Source organism: Octodon degus, unplaced genomic scaffold, assembly GCF_000260255.1.
Source record: "Octodon degus isolate 3935 unplaced genomic scaffold, OctDeg1.0 scaffold00207, whole genome shotgun sequence".
In the NCBI taxonomy this organism is placed as follows: domain Eukaryota; kingdom Metazoa; phylum Chordata; class Mammalia; order Rodentia; family Octodontidae; genus Octodon; species Octodon degus.
Window position 1 is genome coordinate 972,457 of NW_004524783.1, and position 18,234 is coordinate 990,690.

General features: G+C 49.4%; 1 protein-coding gene across 1 annotated transcript in view; it reads left to right on the top strand.

Moving 5' to 3' along the window:
• The window catches only part of Myo10 (myosin X), a 237,948-nt gene that overhangs the window by 86,205 nt on the left and 133,509 nt on the right, over positions 1-18,234 (top strand). Inside the window, exon 3 of the mRNA XM_023704945.1 lies at positions 14,531-14,689. Within this exon, the coding sequence (XP_023560713.1) occupies positions 14,531-14,689 (159 nt within the window). The remainder of the gene's footprint in view (positions 1-14,530; positions 14,690-18,234) is intronic.

Genomic DNA, 18,234 nt, shown 5'->3' on the forward strand with positions numbered 1-18,234 from the left:
TGCACACACAAGTTGTGAAAATCTCAGAGTACGTGTCTGCCTTAGAAGCTCTGGAGGCAGAAGCCTCGTGGGGTGCACACTTTCAGCTGGAGTGTGCGGAAGGCTCTGTGGTGTGTGGACGTTGGTGCTGGCCTAGCTGGCTGAGTGTATCCCAGCTGGGCCGCCTGCAGGGACTCGGCTGGTGTGCCCGGGGCTTCCAGTGCCAGCAGGCCAAGCAGGCCCGTTTCCGAGCAGGGCTTCCAGGGAAAGGTGCTGTGGCTGGGTCGTGAGCAAACCACGACTGTCGCCTGGAGCAGCCTGTGCAGTCTTAGGAGCAGCCCGCCTTCCTCAGCCCCCAACTGTGCATGTTGTAAGTACCTGTCTACCACCTTCGCACAGCCCAGGAAAGGCCAGCACCCAGAGGTGCGGGACGCCTGTCTGGCATGGTCCCTCAGTGACAGGGCTGCAGCGGGCACCTGTGGGTTTTCCTGGCTGAGTTGGCTGTGGTCTTCTGGAGCCCACGAGCTTTGATGGCTGTCCCTCCTGGGGCAGTGACAGCGAGCCTCTTAGAGCCTTCTGGTAACATGTGGCTGCAGCGCCTGTGCCATAGCCACCGCTGTTCACGGCCACCAGCTGTTGCCCCTTTGCTTGCTGTCAGTCACAGCCCCATTACTTCCGCTCTGCCTTAGCTTTGTCCACATGCATGGGTACAGACACAGACCAAAGGGCTTTTAGTAAAAGATGCGGAAGGGAGGCAACTGAAATCACCCCCGGAAGCGTCAGAGATTGCACTTATTTATACTTGAGGTCTAGGGATTGAGTCCCAAAGTGTTCTGATATGTGTGAAAGATTTTTGTAGGAACACTCTTTCCTAAGATTTTGCTTGGTACCGTGAGCCCAAGAACATACTCACCACCTGAGTCTTTGCTTATTATGTGACATCGTCCCCAGTCACTCTTCCCAGATACCACCAGATTACTCTCACACGCTCTGATGGAGCCCGTTTTGTCTAGCAACCAGATGCTGTGTTCATCTCCGCAGGATGTAGTGTGGTTGTGCCCAGGTATGGGGAGCCTGAGCTGCTCCGCTCCAAACCCCCAGCTCCTCCCAGAAGCTGGAATAAGGAGGCCAGGACAAAGAGATCCTGAGCTTCATCATTAGGCACGCTAACCAAAAAAGCATATTAATGAGAAACACTGCAAGAAAAGTTGGTGCAGAAGGCAGTGCCCATTGTGAAAAGTTCCAGTAGAACTCGGCTTTGTTGAGTGCGGGGAAATGGCTCAATAGAATAAGCATTTCCCTGGCAAGTGCAAGGATCTGAGTTCAATCCCCGGTTCTGCCAAAAAAAAAAAGGAACTCGGCTTTGTTGAAGGAAAACCTGAATTAGTTATTAAAGCCTCAGCCCGCCAAAGAGGCTCATTTGATGGTCTGTGGAATTCGTGGAAACATCACCATCCCATCTTGGAAAGGAATGGTACAAGTCAAAAAATTTCTAGGAACCATTCATCTTTAGCTTTGCTGTTTGATGCTTATGTATAAGTTAAAGGATATTCACAAAGGAAGTATTTTGGTGTCAGTGTTTTCAATATTAAACCATTTTTATAAAAATCTGGAACTTTTTCCACTAAGTCTTAGTTCACTCAGTGGAGTTGTTCCAATGGTTAGTAATTTCCTTGACCTTTTATAGAATGTCGTCTCCTAAGCTTGACATGAACTAAGTGTCCTGTCACAGCTCTTCTCACGCACAATGAAAAGGCTTAGCAACTTCAGGAGTTCATTTGAGAATGTGCATGGTTTCTGAATAATTTTTCTGAATTTGTCTTTGTGTATGTACACAGCTTCTGAACTTTCAGTTTGTTTGTGGTGTTGGGATTAAATCCTTGGGCCCCACCCATGCTGGGCAAATGCTTCACCACTGAGCTACCTCCCAAAACCCATCTCTGACCATTTGAAATATACAAGCCTTGTGTATTGGATTTACTTGTTTGTTTGTTTGTTTGTTTGTTTGTTTGGCAGAACTGGGGATTGAGCTCAGGCAAGTGCTTGTGTTTGGTTTTAACTGTCTTCCTGTGAGCTAGTTACTTGAGGTATGGGCTGATGGCCAGAGTTTTCTCCCTGAAAATCCCTTGTATGTTTGATTTAGTCTTCATTGCATCAGCAGTAGCTTTATTCCTGATGGTCATAAATGCTTTTATGATAGTATCTTTTTCACAAGGCTTTTAAGAACTGAGGCACTACTACGAAGACAATGTGCAGTGTATTAATTATTGTAACTGTCCTACTAACCTGTTGTGAAACTGTCTCATTGCTATTTCTTTCTTAATAAAATTAATAATAAAAAAGGAACTGAGACACTGAGTGTCGCTAGAGAGTATAGAAGAAGGGATTTCCAGGGGGAGGTCTGCCTAAGTGCCTCTGTTGTCCCCTTCCACACACTGCCGTGTTCCTGTCCCTTAGCAGGAATCCTGGCTGGAGGTGTCAGAGCCATGCTGAGTGAGCCCTGCACTTCTCACTTGCAGAGATCCACCCACCATCCGCCTGGCCCTCCACGCATCGCTCCTGTACTGAGTGCCTACCTCACGTGCCTTGGGGAAGTTTTCCTGCGATATAACTCACACACGACAGTTCACCTAAAGCGTGAGGTTCAGTGAGGTTTTTCTGCTTGACTCGCGGGGCTGTACAGTCCTCAGCACAGTCACCCTTAGAACACTTTTATCACCCGAGAAGGAACCCCGCACCCACGAGCAGCGACTCCCCATCCCCCCCTCTAGCTCCACTCTGCCTGCCGTCTCCGTGGATGTGCCCGTTTTAGACATTGCCTCCACATGGATGCACAGCGGGCGGCATCTGCACGTGAGCTGCTTGCTGTAGGGCTCAGCCGTGTCCCAGCCTGCCTCAGCTAGCCGTTCCCTTTCAGGGCCAAGTGGCACTCTGCTGTGGGGACGCACCGCCTGGCGTCCATCTGTGCATCTACTGGCGAGCGTGGAGTTGTGCCCGCTGTGGGGCGAGAGGAACAGTGCTGGTCTGTGCGCCTGTGTGCCGCCGTTGGTGCGGGCATCGGTTTCAGCTGTCTTGGGTACCCTGATGGTCAGAGATGCTCTTATGCTAGTACCTTACCCCTTGTACTGAGGGGTGGGGTCTCTGTGATGGTTGGTGGCTCTTCAACCTCTTAAGGATCTGCCAGGTGGTTTGCCAAAGTCTGAACCATTTTACATCCCCACCTGCTGTGCGTTAACCCAGATACTTTTCCATATGTAACTATGAAGAGATGAAGAGAGCAGGGATCTTTCGTGTGTGTGTGTGTGTGTGTGTGTGTGTGTGTGTTTAGTACAGGGTCTACAGGGTCTCACTACACAGATCGGACTCGTAGTGATCCTCCTGTTTTCAGCCTCTCAAGCGCTGGGATTACAGGTGTGCGCCACCGTGACTAGTCTCAGTTGACCTCTCAGCGTGCCCCCGCAGCACGGCCCACACAGCATGCCAGGGATCGAACCCTGGTCTCTGTGTTGGCCTAAGCAGGTACTTTAATCCACTCATCTATCTGGCTGGCCCAAGAACGGGGATCTTTTTCATTTTAAATTTTTCTTCCAGAAAGAAAAGTAAACTTGAGTCATTTGTAGGCAAATGGATGCACCTTGAAACCATAATGTTAAGTGAAATAGTTCAGACACACAAGCTTAACTATCACATGGTTTGTTTTATATGTGAAATCCAAAGTATAAATAAAGAGCAAAATAAGACAGATAATAGGAAACAGAGATAGAGCTTTTGCAAAAGAGAAGGGAACCAAGAGGTGGAGGGAGAAGGAAGGGAGGAGAGGGAAAGGGGATAGAAAAGGAGTAGGGGCTGGTGAGATGGCTCAGTGGTCTTAAAGCACCTACTTAGAACAAGATTAGCAAAGCACAGGGACCGCTGTTCAATCCCCCAGCACCACATGCCAGCCAGCCCTGCCCCCTGGTGGGCTGAACTGGCCACACACACACACACACACACACACACACATAAATAAAATTAAAAAAAGAAAGAAAGAAAAGGAGTTAAGAGGGGTTGAAAACCTGCACCAGCTCCCCACGAGGAGCATAAGCATCATGTACTGCACACTGGGTTGTAGTGGAAAAATAATGCGTATGTATTCACCCTTCCCTGATGGATCCCGCATCGCCAGGTAATGAACTGCAGCTTCTGCCTCCAGCATCCGCAAGGTGGACATGGTCGCACTGCCGGGGTGCACGTTCGTCACCGTGTTCTCCGCCCGGCTCTGTGTGGCCATCCCCACACACACAGAGCGTGGTTGCTGTCTTGGCTGCCAACACCTGCACAAAGGACCCTTGCGGGGGCAGGAGTCAGTGACAGGGCCTCGTGTTTGCAGCTGGGGAGAAGCAGAGTCTGGGAGCCCTGACTATTTGCAGGTGACCTACAGCAGAAGAGTCCCTGTGTTTTGATGCAAGACTTTGAAGAGTCACCTGATCATAAAGGACATCACTGGCACGGAAAGAGCTCCAAGCCCCCTTGGCGGGGACGGCTCAGTGGGGGTGCAGTGCTACACAGAGCATGATGACGTTGACAAAGCCACAGCCATGTTTATCCCCCATGAGCTTGGGTCTCTGGAGGGTTTTGTCTACCTTCCCATTAGTGACGCTGACCCTCAAGGGCTCTGGTTCATTATGGAACTCGTGTTTCGTCGAAGAGGCACAGGGTTCTGCAGCCATAGACTTTTTTTTTTTTATCCAGAACCAGGGATTGAACTCAGACCCTTGTGCTTGCCAGGCAAGTGCTTATTCTACTGAGCCATCTCCCTGGCTTGAGCTATAGACATTTACAGAGCTGGAGCAGTTCCTTGTCGATCCATTTCTCTTCCTAGTCCTCTACTGCTTTGCTTGAGCACCACAGAATAGGACACTGTCTTGTGCATGTGAGTAACTTTTTTCCAGCTATTAAAGGTGCTTCTCATTTACAGAGATTTGCTCTGTTTTCTTGGTACCCTCTCTGTCCCGCCTCCTTTCTTTCCAGGCTAGGCCTTTCCTTGTCCTTGGCAGGGGACATTTCCTGCTGTTTCTCTAGGTTTCCTTGGTCATGGGGGTGAGGGCGGCGCCGAGGGACCGCGTGGGGAAATAATTATTTGCGTTCCGTGCGACCATGCTGTTTCTCACCTTCCCTGTCACCTTGTGGATGAAATATTTTCTTCTAGTTTTTGGACCACCAGTTTGAGCCTGGCTGGCTGCCTGCTGTCTTTCTACATCTTCTATCAAACAAATGGCCAAAAGTGACTTTTGGTTTTAGACTAGAATCTTTCAGGTCCTATTTTGTGTGCTGCATTAATAAGAATCGCTCACAGTCTCTCTTCATTCTCGTTTTCCACATGGAAATGTGTTTTTCTGACATGAGTGGTATGCCCTTAAAGCTGGGATTCATAAAATCGATTTTGATTCTCTTTTAAAACTCAAGAGATATACACATATTTGGCTCAAATGTGCCTTCTTTATTTCACTGAAAAGCAGCCAAGGAATTACGGTCCCATTATTTTAAGACAGTTGCAAGGCAGGCAGCAGATAAAAATGCTGATTTACGACTCTGCATTAGGAGTTAGATTTTGATGACAGCAGAAAGGTCTTCATGTGGTCCGTCGCAGCTCTGTAGATGGGAGCTAATGCTCAGCCCTGTGGCAGGCAGAAACCGAGAAACTAAGCAGCCAATAGCCCAGGGACTTGACGAAGCAGCGAGGACCTAGAGTTTTCCCTGAGGTAGGAACACTCGTCCTCCTGGGTGGGTATGGTACCAGGACAGAGCCGGAGAGATGGCTGTCTACGCTGCTGGATATGGACACCTCGATTTGGCCTTACCCTGCTTTCTACCTGCCCCAGTGCAGTCCCAGGGGACTTCAGGCACATAGATGAGGAGCTAAAGACCCCTCATCCCTGGATTGTTTTTCTAGAAATATCAGAACATTTAGAAAATAGGGAGTCATAGGAAAGTATAAAAAAAAGAAAATAAAAACATGACAAACTTGCGATCCGTGGTTGGAGTTCTCACCTATTCTTGTCTCTTCTGTATTTTTAAACTTCTTTGAAATTGAAACTGTTGTTTTGATAGAATTGTAGGCTCGCCTGCATTCTTAAGCAGCCACGGAGGAAGGGCCCACGAACCTCTCCCGTTTTCCTCTGACTTGTTCTGTGGAGCAAGGACACAGCGGGACTCCTGTGTTGATGTGCACGAGACACAGAGCAGCTCCTCAGCACGGGTCCTGCTGGTGGCCCCTTCATAGCCGTGCTCATTACCCTCCTGCCTCGCCACCCCGAGCCTGTGGCAGTGCTAGTCTGTTCGCCGTTCTCTAATGTTGTCATTTCAAGCATAGTGTAGAGATGGAGTCCTACAGCTGGGACTGGGAGCCCCAGGAGCAGAGTGTTCTGCATTCCACTTCCTCAGCGCCTCTGAGCCTCCGACGTCACCCTAAAACGCCATCAACGGTGCTTTCCTCTCTTCTAAGGAGCCAGTGAGGTGCTCCAAGTGATGTGCCTGATGCCCACACTAACCCTTACCAAATAAGTACCTGTGCCCTCTGCCCAGCCTCTTTCTGGATTGCTGTTGGTGCCCAAATGATACCCTGATGACACTTGAAATTGCTTAATCTCACAAGCTCGTTTGAATCTTTGAAAAAGAGAGTAATAATTTTCATTTTATGTACAGTTGATTATCCAACAAATCCTTCCCCAAAGCTGAAAGTCACTGAGTATTTTATACAGAGCTGCTGTAGCCTTCTGTGCGTGGTGTGGGACACCAAAATGTGACGGTTTAGCTGAGAGCAGGGCACCACTGGCCTGTTCTTCCACACACTCCCAGCAGTGGCCCTGTGTGACTTCAACAGAGGAGTCTTCCCACTCTTGTCTGAGAGGAGCCTGAAAGGGTGCGATTGCTTGGCGCAGAGAATAGTTGCCTCTAAGTATCCGCCAGGGCTGGAGCCCCCAAAGGGTATGGGGTCCCCAAAGAGTATGAAAGCATGAGAGGGCCAGGGAGAGAGCTCAGCGGCATGAGCGCCTGCCTAGCAAGTGCAGGGTTCTGAGGATGACCCCAGTACCAAAAGCAAAAAAACAAGGAAAGCCTGTGAGTGCTGAGAGCCTTCACGTGGTATCCCAGTGACCGTGCCTGCCCTGCCGTAGGCTTTAGCTATCTCTCCATCACCTGGAACTCGAGTGCAGTGTGAATGCTGCGGCTAGGTTATACTCGCTGTCAGTAAACCCTTTAAAGCTTTCAATGGTAATATCTAGCCAGCTGCAGCGTGTGTGCGAGTGTGCCGTAGGTTCGCCACCGCTGGTGATCCTGTTGGAGGGAAAGCCTGTGTATGTTCAGTAAGGACACGTTCTTTTTCGTGAGTGTTTTTGACCTGTGGTTGTTTGGGTCTAAACCACAGAACCTGCAGAAACGGAGGGCAGACCTGTCCTGGAGCGAGAGCGAGTGTGTGCCGGCCATGGGAAGCTGGGGGCAGGGAGTTCGTGAACTTCACGTAGGAAGCTCGCTTATTTGTTTCTGTGTTTGTTTACTTGGGTGGCAGTGAACTCATAGCCTTTAAAGTTCTTTTAAAACTATGAGTGCATACTGGCAGTACATAATGATACATTCTGCGTGGGGTGTCGGACATACGCAAGGCATGTCTTAATGCCTTTTGCCTCCCCTCCCCCACCTCTCCTGGCCCCCGTCCAAGTTGTGGAAGATCTGTGGCCCTGTTCCCTATTATCTATCTTTTATTTTGCTCTTTGTGTATATTTGGGTTTCTCATGTAAGAGAAACCACAGCATTTTTAAGCTTGCGCGTCTGCTTTATTTCACTACAAATGGCTCACATTTACCCATCTTTGTAGCAAAATGTCATCCTCTATTGTGTGTAAATCCCACATTCTTTGTGCGGAAAACTGTTAGTTGATGTAGTGAACTTGGAGCCTTTGCACTGAGCCCCATTCCCAGCATATCTCTCTCCTCTCTTTCTCTTTCTCTCTCTCTCTCTCTCTCTGTCTCTGTCTCTGTCTCTGTCTCTGTCTCTGTCTCTCTCTCTCACTTTGAATCAGGATATTTCTCCAAGTTACCCAGGCTGGTCTTGAACTTGGGAACCTTCCACTTCGGCCTCCTAGAATAGTGGGAGAGCTCATTTTGTCTAGTTGTGCATCTTAGCCAAGTGTTAGGAGCAAATATCCAGAATCTTTGTCACTGGTCAGTGGTGTGAGAATTAGATGAAAGAAAGTGGGAAGGTGAAGGGAGGCCTGCTCAGCAACAGTGTGCAGCTCTAGGGAGATCTGAGCGGGGCACGCATGTGCAGAGAGGCTGATGAGGGAGATCTGAGCGGGGCACGTGTAGAGAGGCTGACGAGGGAGATCTGAGCGGGGCCCATGCAGAGAGGCTGACGAGGGAGATCTGAGCGGGGCACGCACGTGCAGAGAGGCCGACGAGCTTTCCTCAAGTGACCCACAGGGCAGGAGGGCCACGGGAGGATGAGGCCCTGCATGCGTCCCTCCTGTGCCTTCCCGGGCACAGCTGGCCTTCAGGTCACCCTAGAACCAGGGCCCCTCAGTTTGGCTCCCAAATGCTCATTTCCCTGTCTGGTCCTCGGCTTCGTGCCCTCCAATAGGAGTCCGTTGGTTTCTCATTGGCTCCCGGTTGCTGAGTTTCTCCTGTGTTATTTTCTTTAATCTTGATGGCATTCTGAGTTGCATGTTCCTGACATCTCATCCTTCTCCTGCTGATAGGAAAAAATGAGGACCGAGAAATTAACACTCTTAATTTAATTAAGATAAATTAAAATGGCATGGTAGCAGGGATCTAAGAGAAAGGAGGCCAGCTGGGTGTGACTGCAAGGCTGCGTTCGGTCCTTGCCGCACTCGGCCCCTTCATCTTTATTTTACCCACCATGGGAATGTCAGTGGCTGTCTGCTGACAGACTGGGTAGAGGCAGAACAGGCATGATTCCCACCTTTGGAGCAAGGAGGTGTGGAATCGGGCGACAGTCGCAGGCAGCATTTAGAAGCAATGAACCGATTGGAAGCATCAGAGATTGTTGTCTTAGGCTCTTTTCTGTTGTTAGAACAAAATACTCAACACTGCATGATCTAGAAACTCTGCTTTATTGGGCACAGGGTCCTCAGCTGTGGTGGCCCGGGGCAGGGCCTGGCACTGCCGTCTGATGAGCTCTTCCTGCTGCCCCGGATGTGGGGAGGGTGTCTCATGGCCCAACAGGGCTAGAGCACCAACTCAGATGTCTCTTCATCCTCTTCGCTCAAAAAGCCTCCTCACAAGCCTGATCACCTTCCAACGGCCCCAGTTCCAAGTGCATTAACACACGAGTGTGGGGTAAAGTTTCCAGCATAGGGCATTTCAGGGGACACAGTCAAAGCACAGCAATTGTGGTGGTGTGTGGCAGTGTGAAGCTGTACAGGGGTGCATAGCGGTGAGCTGTCCCTGAGTCCATCCCTGAGTCCATCCTTGAGTTTGTCCCTGAGTCCGCTGTGTTCAGAAGCAAGCTTTCAGCCTGGAGATCAGATGAGGGTTTCAAACATGTACAATTGCAAATGATCTTGGGACAGGACACATCGCAGAAGCAGAGATGGTACAGGTCCTCCAGACTAGGCCACTGGGGTCTTCCAAGAGGGTGCCACTGGGGCTGAGACCTGAAGGAGAGGTGGAGCACGGGACAGTTTCAGACCTGAAAGAGGTTCACGGAGCTGGGCTGGGAAGGAGCCCAGTGGATGTACCCTGCTGCCTGACCATGGAGCGGTGCAGCCGGGGAATCCAGGGGAACCCCATGCCAAGGGACCACCATTCTCACCGCCCTCTGCCACCTGGGTTCAATAAAGAAGAACCATCAGCTAGATTCTGTAATGTCCCCTGCTGATTCTGATGTTTTTATTCCTTGGTGGGTTTTTTTTTTTTAATTTTTTTTAAATTTTATTTATTTATTTGTGTGTGTGTGTGTGTGTGTGTGTGTGTGTGTGTGTGTGGCCAGCTCAGCCCACCAGGGGGCGGGGCTGGCTGGCATGTGGTGCTGGGGGATTGAACCGAGGTTCCTATGCTTTGCTAAGCTGGTTCTAAGTAGGTGCTTTAGACCACTGAGCCATCTCACCAGCCTTCCTTGGTGGTTTTTAACGCCTTTGTTCCTATGTTCTGTGAGAAGTTTCTCTTCCTGCCTTTGACGTCATCATTCTGTCCAGCATCTGCGTGGACATAGTGAAGGGCTCACCCGAGCGTTGCTGACCCAGCGACCAATGCGTAGCCCTTGACGCAGGGAATAGTACGGTATTCAGCAGGATTCTTTCCTCTATCCAGGGTGCAGGTAACACCCTGCCATTCTCCCCCTACCTGTGACAACCAGACATTGGTCCCTACCTTTTAGGGGACAACATTGAGAGCCACTGCCATAGAAGAATTCCAGAATAATGTGAGCCGAGGTTGCTGGTTCACATTACGGCCTACCTTCCATTTTTTTATTATGTTTGGGTGCTTTTCGGTTTTATTTGTGTCCAATGGAAAAAGTAGGTTTTATGACAAGACTCCTGATGGCTTACAATAAAAGGAGCCAGTAAATACCCCTCTGCATATGAACGGCTGCATAAGCACAGGTGGGAGGGGTGTCCTCGCTGTGTATTCTATCAAAGGTTAAAAATAAAAGCTGTTGTATCTCATAAATGTTCCCTGGACAGGCACGGAGTCAGTGCGTGGTGTGCCAGCGGCTTTTCCTCTCTGGGAGGATCTGCTCGGCCCCTCATCCGGAGCTGGTCTCCTCTCTGTCTCCAGATGCTCTTCATTCTCAACGGTCCCTTCTTTCTCCTGTACTTGCCCTACTGAAGTTACTCGGTTCATTCTGTCTTGGGGATGTTGAAGCATGTCTTGCTTTTGTATTGTGACTTCTGCTGGTTCCAGAAAAAGTCCTATAGAAAGACTCACGATCAATGAACAGATTTTTTTCCGCTGCTGTTTGAGAAGCAGCCTATACAACTAATTCTGAGTTAATTGTTGCACACAGAAATGGCTTTAGATCAATCTAGTGTTGTGCATTTTATGAATCCCCTGAAATCTTTCAGAGTAAATCCGTCGTCCACTCAGCCAGCACTGCACCAAGGCATCAGAATCCAGGCGTGGCACTGTTTCTCCTATGTGCAGTCTCTCCTTTGATGTTCAGCTGGTGGCGGGGCTGTCCCCAGACGCCCTAGTCTGCACCCCCGTTCTTGACTTACACGGTTCGCTGCTGGCTGTGATGCTCTAGATTTACCTGTATATTTGGGTTTTTTACTTCCTTCCCCTGAATTGGAATGGAAGCTCTAGCCCTGATGCCTGGAACACATCAGAGGAATAAGCCCTGCGTGGATTTTCTGGATTTCTACTGCTCTTAGATCTTTACTGATAGTAATCACGTCTGACGGACTGTTACCCTTGCCTTTCCTTCACTAATATATTTTTCTTTCTACTTTTTTTTTGCCAGCTCAGTCTACTCAAAGGGCGGGGCTGGCAAGGCATGTGGTGCCAGGATCAAAGCACAGTCCCCTGAGCCTGCCTAAGTTTGCCTAAGCAGGCACTTTAGACCACCGAGCTATCTTGCCAGCCCCTTTAGTTCTATGATTTAATTCAATTTCCACCACCTTACTTCAAAATAATCATTGGGTGGCCCTCACCCTGAATCTTGACGTAATGTTCTCTTTTCTGTCTGTGGTCTCCTGCTTTTTCCAGGTAATTGCTATCTCCGTAGTGACACGTTTTCTGCAGCTCTCGGAAGGAGTACTCCCAGCTCTCTCCGTTTCCCCTTCCTAGAGTGCACATGTGCCCAAAGTTTGCATATAGTATGCACCCGAAAATACCCGGCAGTGAGATGTTAGATGGTGGAGGACTCTTTGCAGGTCACAGGCACTGTTTTCAGTGACTGTGTGCCCAGCTCTGAGCCACTCGCGCATGCTCATGCCCAGCGCCTCAAAAAAGGACAAGGAAATGCTATGTGTGCTATCAAAACGTAGGCATTCTATGTGCTGCGTATGTGTGTGTGACTCAGTGTCGTTAGCTGTATCTGATTATTTCCAGAAAGCAAGATCAGTGTGAGTACTGCCGAAACTTGTACTCTTGGAACCATTTCTGCTTTCCAGTTCTGGCTCGCTGAGCCTGCTCAGAGGGGTAAGTGGTAAAAAAAGACCTGCTCACACTGGAAAGGACCTGGCTCCGAGGAGCATGCATTTCCTCGGGAGGTGCTTGTGCTGGCTTCCCTAGACTTGCTCCTGTCCTATGAAACAGTTTTAGAGGTGACTGGGCTGCTCCTGGTTGCTTTCAGAGGAAGGAGCTGGAGCCCTGCCCCCTGGAGTTGCCTGGCTCGGTGTCACTGGAATTGGGCCAGCTTGGCAAGCGCAGAGGGGCTCAGGATGTCTGGGCCGCCCAGGGTTACATTCGCTGAGGCCTAATTCTCTGTTTCTGGCACTTTCTTCCCCACTGTCTCTGGAAAGGAAAGGCCGTGTGTTCCTTCACTGTGGAATGTCCCCGTGCCTTTCTGTGGACACTTGTTCTACTGGAAGTGTACTGCCCTTGTGCCCTCCCTCCCGGCCTCTGGCGGCCCTATGAGCTCTGTGTCATCTCCAGGGCGCAGGTGGGAGGTGGCTTTTCCTCAGCAGAGATGAGCACATCCTGCCTGGAGCAGCCTCTCAGCTTCTTGAGGCCGGCATGGCCGGCTTTTGTGGCTCCTGTGGCAGAAAGAACCACTGCTGAAATTTCCACTTTTCTCTAGAAAAACACGATGTGCCTCTTGGCATGGCTTATGCAAGACATTGGCTTGGTAGTTTTCTAAATCTTGACGTCTCTGATGTGTGTGTCTCTTTGGCAATAACATATCTTTATTACCGTGCAGGCAGCTGGCTGATAGTTAAAAATAGAGTCCCCAGTCAAAAAGCTCTGCAAGGATTATTCTGGAAGACTGTTGTGTGTATTTGTCAAGTCTGTGTGTGTGAAGACTGCGTGTTTTTCCTGTTACTGGCACACTTGGTTTTTATTTTTAACTTCTTGACATTTTTGTGTCATTCCAAGGTTGATTGCAACCCAAGAGCTACTGAGAGTAGGGGCAGGGACTCAGTGGAAGAGCGCGGGCTGCCCTGCAGGAGGCCCTGAGTCCACCTTGGGTACCGCCAAAAAAGGGCGCTTTACTTTATGTGTTTGTATGGTGAGATTTTGGTCAACTGATGGAGCTTGACTTGCTATGCCTAATCCTGTGTCAAGCAACTGTAATAAAAGATCACTAAGTCAACTCCAGGAGCAGTCCTCCCAGACCAGTCGCTTTACGTATGTGTAGCAACATCGCTGTGGCTTGGAATTCTCAGAGATATTGGCTGTCATGTAAATGAAGGAACCAATTTATTATGAATCTGAGGATGGATGTGTTGCTTAAAACTGCCATGTATAGGTCAAAAAGGAATAGTATCAAAGGGTTCTCTCTTTCTCTCCCTCTCTCCCTCTCCCTCTCCCTCCCCCTCTCCCCTTCCTCCTTTCCCCTCCCTCTCTCCCCCTACCCCTCTCCCTCACTTACGGTTTCACTCTGTAGTTCAGGCTGGACTTGAACCCAAATGGCCTCAACCTTGTGCACAGCCTCTTGCCTCTGCCCTCCAAGTGCTGGAATTACAAGCGTGCACCACCACGCCCAGCCAATCAAGGGTATTTTCTATATACTGATACAAGGGCGCGTTCCTGTCTTTGAACAGATATATAGAATACTGATGTGATGAATATGAATTATAAAATACTTAAAGTGCTACTTAAATTATATAATACTTACATTGAAGACCTTTGCTATGAAGCTTTGAAGTTATTCTATGATCCAATATGGAACATTGTGTAGGGAATCTGAAGTTATTCTCTAAAACTGTAGCCAGTTTTACAATGGTTATTAATTTGTATCAGTTGGAGAAATATGTAGACAAGTGAGCTATAATTTTGTAATTTCTGTAACTCTAGAGGTTGGTTTGTACTTGGACAGATGACTTTCAGGAACACCTAATAGAAACTATCAAAACAGTGGCTTCCTTTAGAAATATAGAGGTGACATTAAAAAAATGAAAAAGGTATTTGCAGTGGGTTTTATTAAATTTATTTTTTGAAGGGCCAAATAGCTCAGCAGATTAAAGCACCTGTGAGCAGGTGCAGGTACTAGGGATTCGATTTCTGGGCCTGCCATACCAACCCCGCCCGCCAGGCACGCTGAGACAGCGAGACGGTGTGGTGGCGTGCGCCTGTAATCCCAGCACTTAGGAGGCTGTAAACAGGAGGATCACTACGAGTCTGATCTTGTAGTGAGACCCTGAACAACCTGTAGACCCTTCCCTAAAATATAGAAGAAAAAAAAATTGTGTTTTTGGCACAGGGTCTCACTGTGTAGCCCAGGCTGGCCTTGAACTTGCAGCAGTCCTCCCACCTCTGCCCCGAGTGCTGGGATTGTAGGCGTGCACCACCATGACCTCCGTGCAGGGTACTTTTTGCTCTGTGCAGTCAGCTTGGGAAGCGCAGAGAGCCACTCACTGGCGACTGAACACCCAGTTCCTCTCCCCCTGCAGGTCTTCACGTACAAGCAGAGCACCATCACCCAGCAGAAGGTGACAGCGATGCACCCCTCGCACGAGGAGGGTGTGGACGACATGGCTGCCCTGGCTGAGCTGCACGCCGGCTCCATCATGCACAACCTGTTCCAGCGCTACAAGAGAAACCAGATCTATGTGAGTCACCCCCACCCCCAGCTCCTCACAGAGGCACTCTTCTCAGATGTCGTGCTTCCGAGCAGCGCTCTAGCACCCTGTCCCTCGGGTTAGGGTCTTGATCCCGTGAGCCATCGTCCAGCGTTTGGTGCCTGGTGAGAGTAGTACCGTCTGCAGAAAGTCTTCTTTCTGCACATCTGGGGAATCTGTCTGCTGGCTGCTTTTTGCTTTGTGCCTTTTTGAGTCAGGGCCACACTACGTAGTGCAGGGTGGCCTGGGATTCACTGTGCACCCCAGGCTGGCCTTGAACTCGCAGCGATGCTCCTGACTCAGCCTCCCCAGTGCTGGCATTCCAGGCCTGGGCTTTCACGCCCGGCTCTGCTTTCCTTGTGCATCCGCTTCTCGGATCTTGTTGGACACCACCCGGAGCTGCCTGCCTTCCCCAGTTACAGGGTTAGGGGTTGGAGGAAAGGTCAGCTAGCAGAGCTGAAGCTTCCTTCTTTTTTTCTTGATTTCTGTGTCTCATGCAATTTTACTTCCCTTCTTTTCCCCCCTCAAAATCACTTCTGCTAGCTGGGTGTGGTGGTGTACATCTGTAATCCTAGCATTTGAGAGACTGAGGCAGGATGATTTTGAGGTCCAGGCCAATCTGGACTACATAGAAAGAACTGACCTTGAAAAAAAAGGGGTGGGTGCTGGAGGGATGGCTCCGTAGAATAAGCGCTTCCCTGGCAAGTGCAAGGGTCTGAGTTCAATCCCCAGTTCCGCAAAAATAAAATAAAATAAAAAATAATACATAGCGATGCCATTGCCCATCACGGTCAGTCGACTTACGCATTTCATCCTGACCTGTTGGCGAGTATGCACAGTGAACCGGGGGCAGCGACTTCCACATCATTGGTTTTCTTGTCAAGTTCAAATTTACAGTTTGTTTGTTTGTTTGTTTGTTTGTTTGTTTGTTTTGCGGAACAGGGGATTGAACTCAGGGCCTCGCACTTGCCAGGCAAGCGCTTATTCTACGGAGCCATCTCCCAGCTCCATCTTTTTTTTTAATATCTAAATAAAAGTACTTTTACAAGCCCCATCTTTAGTGAGTGGTGTTCTTTAGGAGTTGTTTTTAATTTTGCCAGAGTTTTGAAGAACCTGATGCTAATGACAATAACCTTGCAAATGTTGAGTGAGGGCTGGCGGAAACCTGGGCACTTGGAGCCGGGTCCCTCTCATGTCTGTGCTTCGGGTCCCTCCTGTGTGCCTTGGTCCCCCCATTGTCTCCACCTCAGGTCCCCCCATTGTCTCCACATGTGGTCCCTCTGGCGTCTTCACCTCACGCGCAGAAGAGAGTGGGAGCGGAGGGGCAGCCGCTCGTGGGTTTAATACTTCGTTTACGCCAGCTTGGAAGCAGTGCGTCTATTTGCCCTTCTTTCACATTATAAAAGCGTCATTTCTGTCAGCTTGACCTAATGTTTGCCAAATGTTTTCAAACAGCCCTGTCTAAGGAAACCTGATCGTGTTGTAGTCCTCGGACTTGCCAAGCATGATCACGCTGGGTCTTTAGATTAAAATGGTTTCCACATGCTCTGCAGCAAAGGCAGGGTTTGTGCAGGTTTGTGCAAAGTGGCTGTGGGCTCTGCAGCCTGCCTGCGGGTAGGCAGGTGTTTGTTTCTTTGTTCCCGTCTCAAGGTCCTTTCACAGATGACCAGGGAGCTGCGCGCCCACCCGGACGATCCCGCCACGCCGAATGCACGCTCACGTGGTGTGGCCAGGCTGTCCGGCAGCGTGCATTACTAACACGAATGCCACATGCATCACAAAGCACCGACTCTGGCGGTACTCGTGTACAAAGCTAGTTCTGCAAGCATGTCGCACGCAGTCTCTCCCGAACTCGTATTCTTCTATTTGAAGGAAGAGGCCTAAGTTCTTGTCACACATTTTCAATAGGAAAAAAAAAAAAAAAAAAAAGTCAATTAGAAGGAAAAGTTTACCATGAGCTTTGAAAGACAGAGCTGTTTAACTTTTTTCTCTCTTTTGCTTCTTCCATGATAATGATGTTAAACCTGATAGCAAAATTGCTCAATAAATCCCCTGAATAGGATCTTGGTCCTGTTTCCTGGAGTAGAGGTCTCTTTTCTGTCTTTTGAGGAAAAACACAGGATTTTTGTGCATCTAATCTGCAGTTCAGTTCAGTTAGTTGTGCTCTTATATGCCTTGGTTTTGAGACTTAATTGCATTATTACCCAGAAAGCAGCCTCTGTGATTTTCTTATTCCCACTGCAGTTGTTTGAGGGGGAGGCGGTACCTGCTGGGCTGCTCACATGCAGACAGAAGTGCCATTGTCCCAAAAGCCACCTTTTCCATCCTTGTGCCCAGCTCTGAGCAGTTCCTATCTGTACCATTGAAAGATTTTAGAAAACCAGTAGGAGCCGGGGAGATGGCTCAGTGGAATAAGTGCTTCCCTGGCAAGCGCAAGGCCTGAGTTCAATCCCCGGTTCCACCAAAAAAAAAAACAAAAAACAGTAGTACTTGAATTCCGCCCCCCCCCCCCGAACTGGGGGTTGAACTTAGGTCCTTCCGCTTGCCAGGGAAGCGCTTATTCCACTGAGCCATCTCCCCAGCCCCATGTAGTACTTGAATATTGCCAGAGGTGTTGCATTCACTGTCTTAATGTTGATGTCGTGTTCCACAGATGCAGGAGCTTTAAGTAACATGTGTATTCTCTCAGGGTGTATGGGTCAGAAGCCTGAGAAGGGTCTCCCAGGCTGAACTCAAGGAGTCCTCGGGACTGCTTCTCCCCGGAGGCGGCACCCCCTGCTGCTGCTGCTGCTTAGTGGCCAAGGTCAGCCGACTGCATCTGTTGGGCTGAGTCCTTATCTTTTCACTGGCTCTCACTGCAGGGCTGTTACCACTGGAGGGTAACACCCACGTTTCCACAAGTTAACACGTTCCCCCTGGCTAGGACCACTAGTGGCCCATGCATGAATGTCCCATCAGGTGGCACAAGCCACTGCGTGAGGCAGAGACAGTGTTATGCACAGACAGCCCAATGGTGAATGAGTTAAAGGAGGAAAAGGTAATTTTAGTTCACAGTTTGTACAGGTTTTAGGCCACGGCTGTCTGCCTTGAAGGCATGAACATCAGAGGGGCACGGCAGAGGAGAAGCGGCCCGTGGCTTGGCAGCAGGAAGCAGGGAGATCGAGGGAGGAGGAAGGAGACGGACCTTCCAGGCCAGGCCCGCAGAGGTCACCTGGTCCAGTCAGACTTCACCTTCCCCCACGTCACATTTAGCCACAAGCTCATCAGTGAGGCTTCCATGAGGCTTTGGGGGGACACCTAGATATAAGCCATAGCGAGGGCCATTCTTTCTGAGGACTTTAGCAGAACCCTTCTTTCCCATAGCTCTTAGGGTCGTCCATTGAAGTGAGGGTCAAGAACAATAAAAAGACCAAACTCAGACTGAACATCAGAGGGGAGCCTCACTGTTCTTCACTAAAGTCCTCCACAGATCTACTGAGGAACAGTTTAGTCTCTCAGGCTGTTCAGTTTTTTAATAATTCATTTTATTTTAGAGG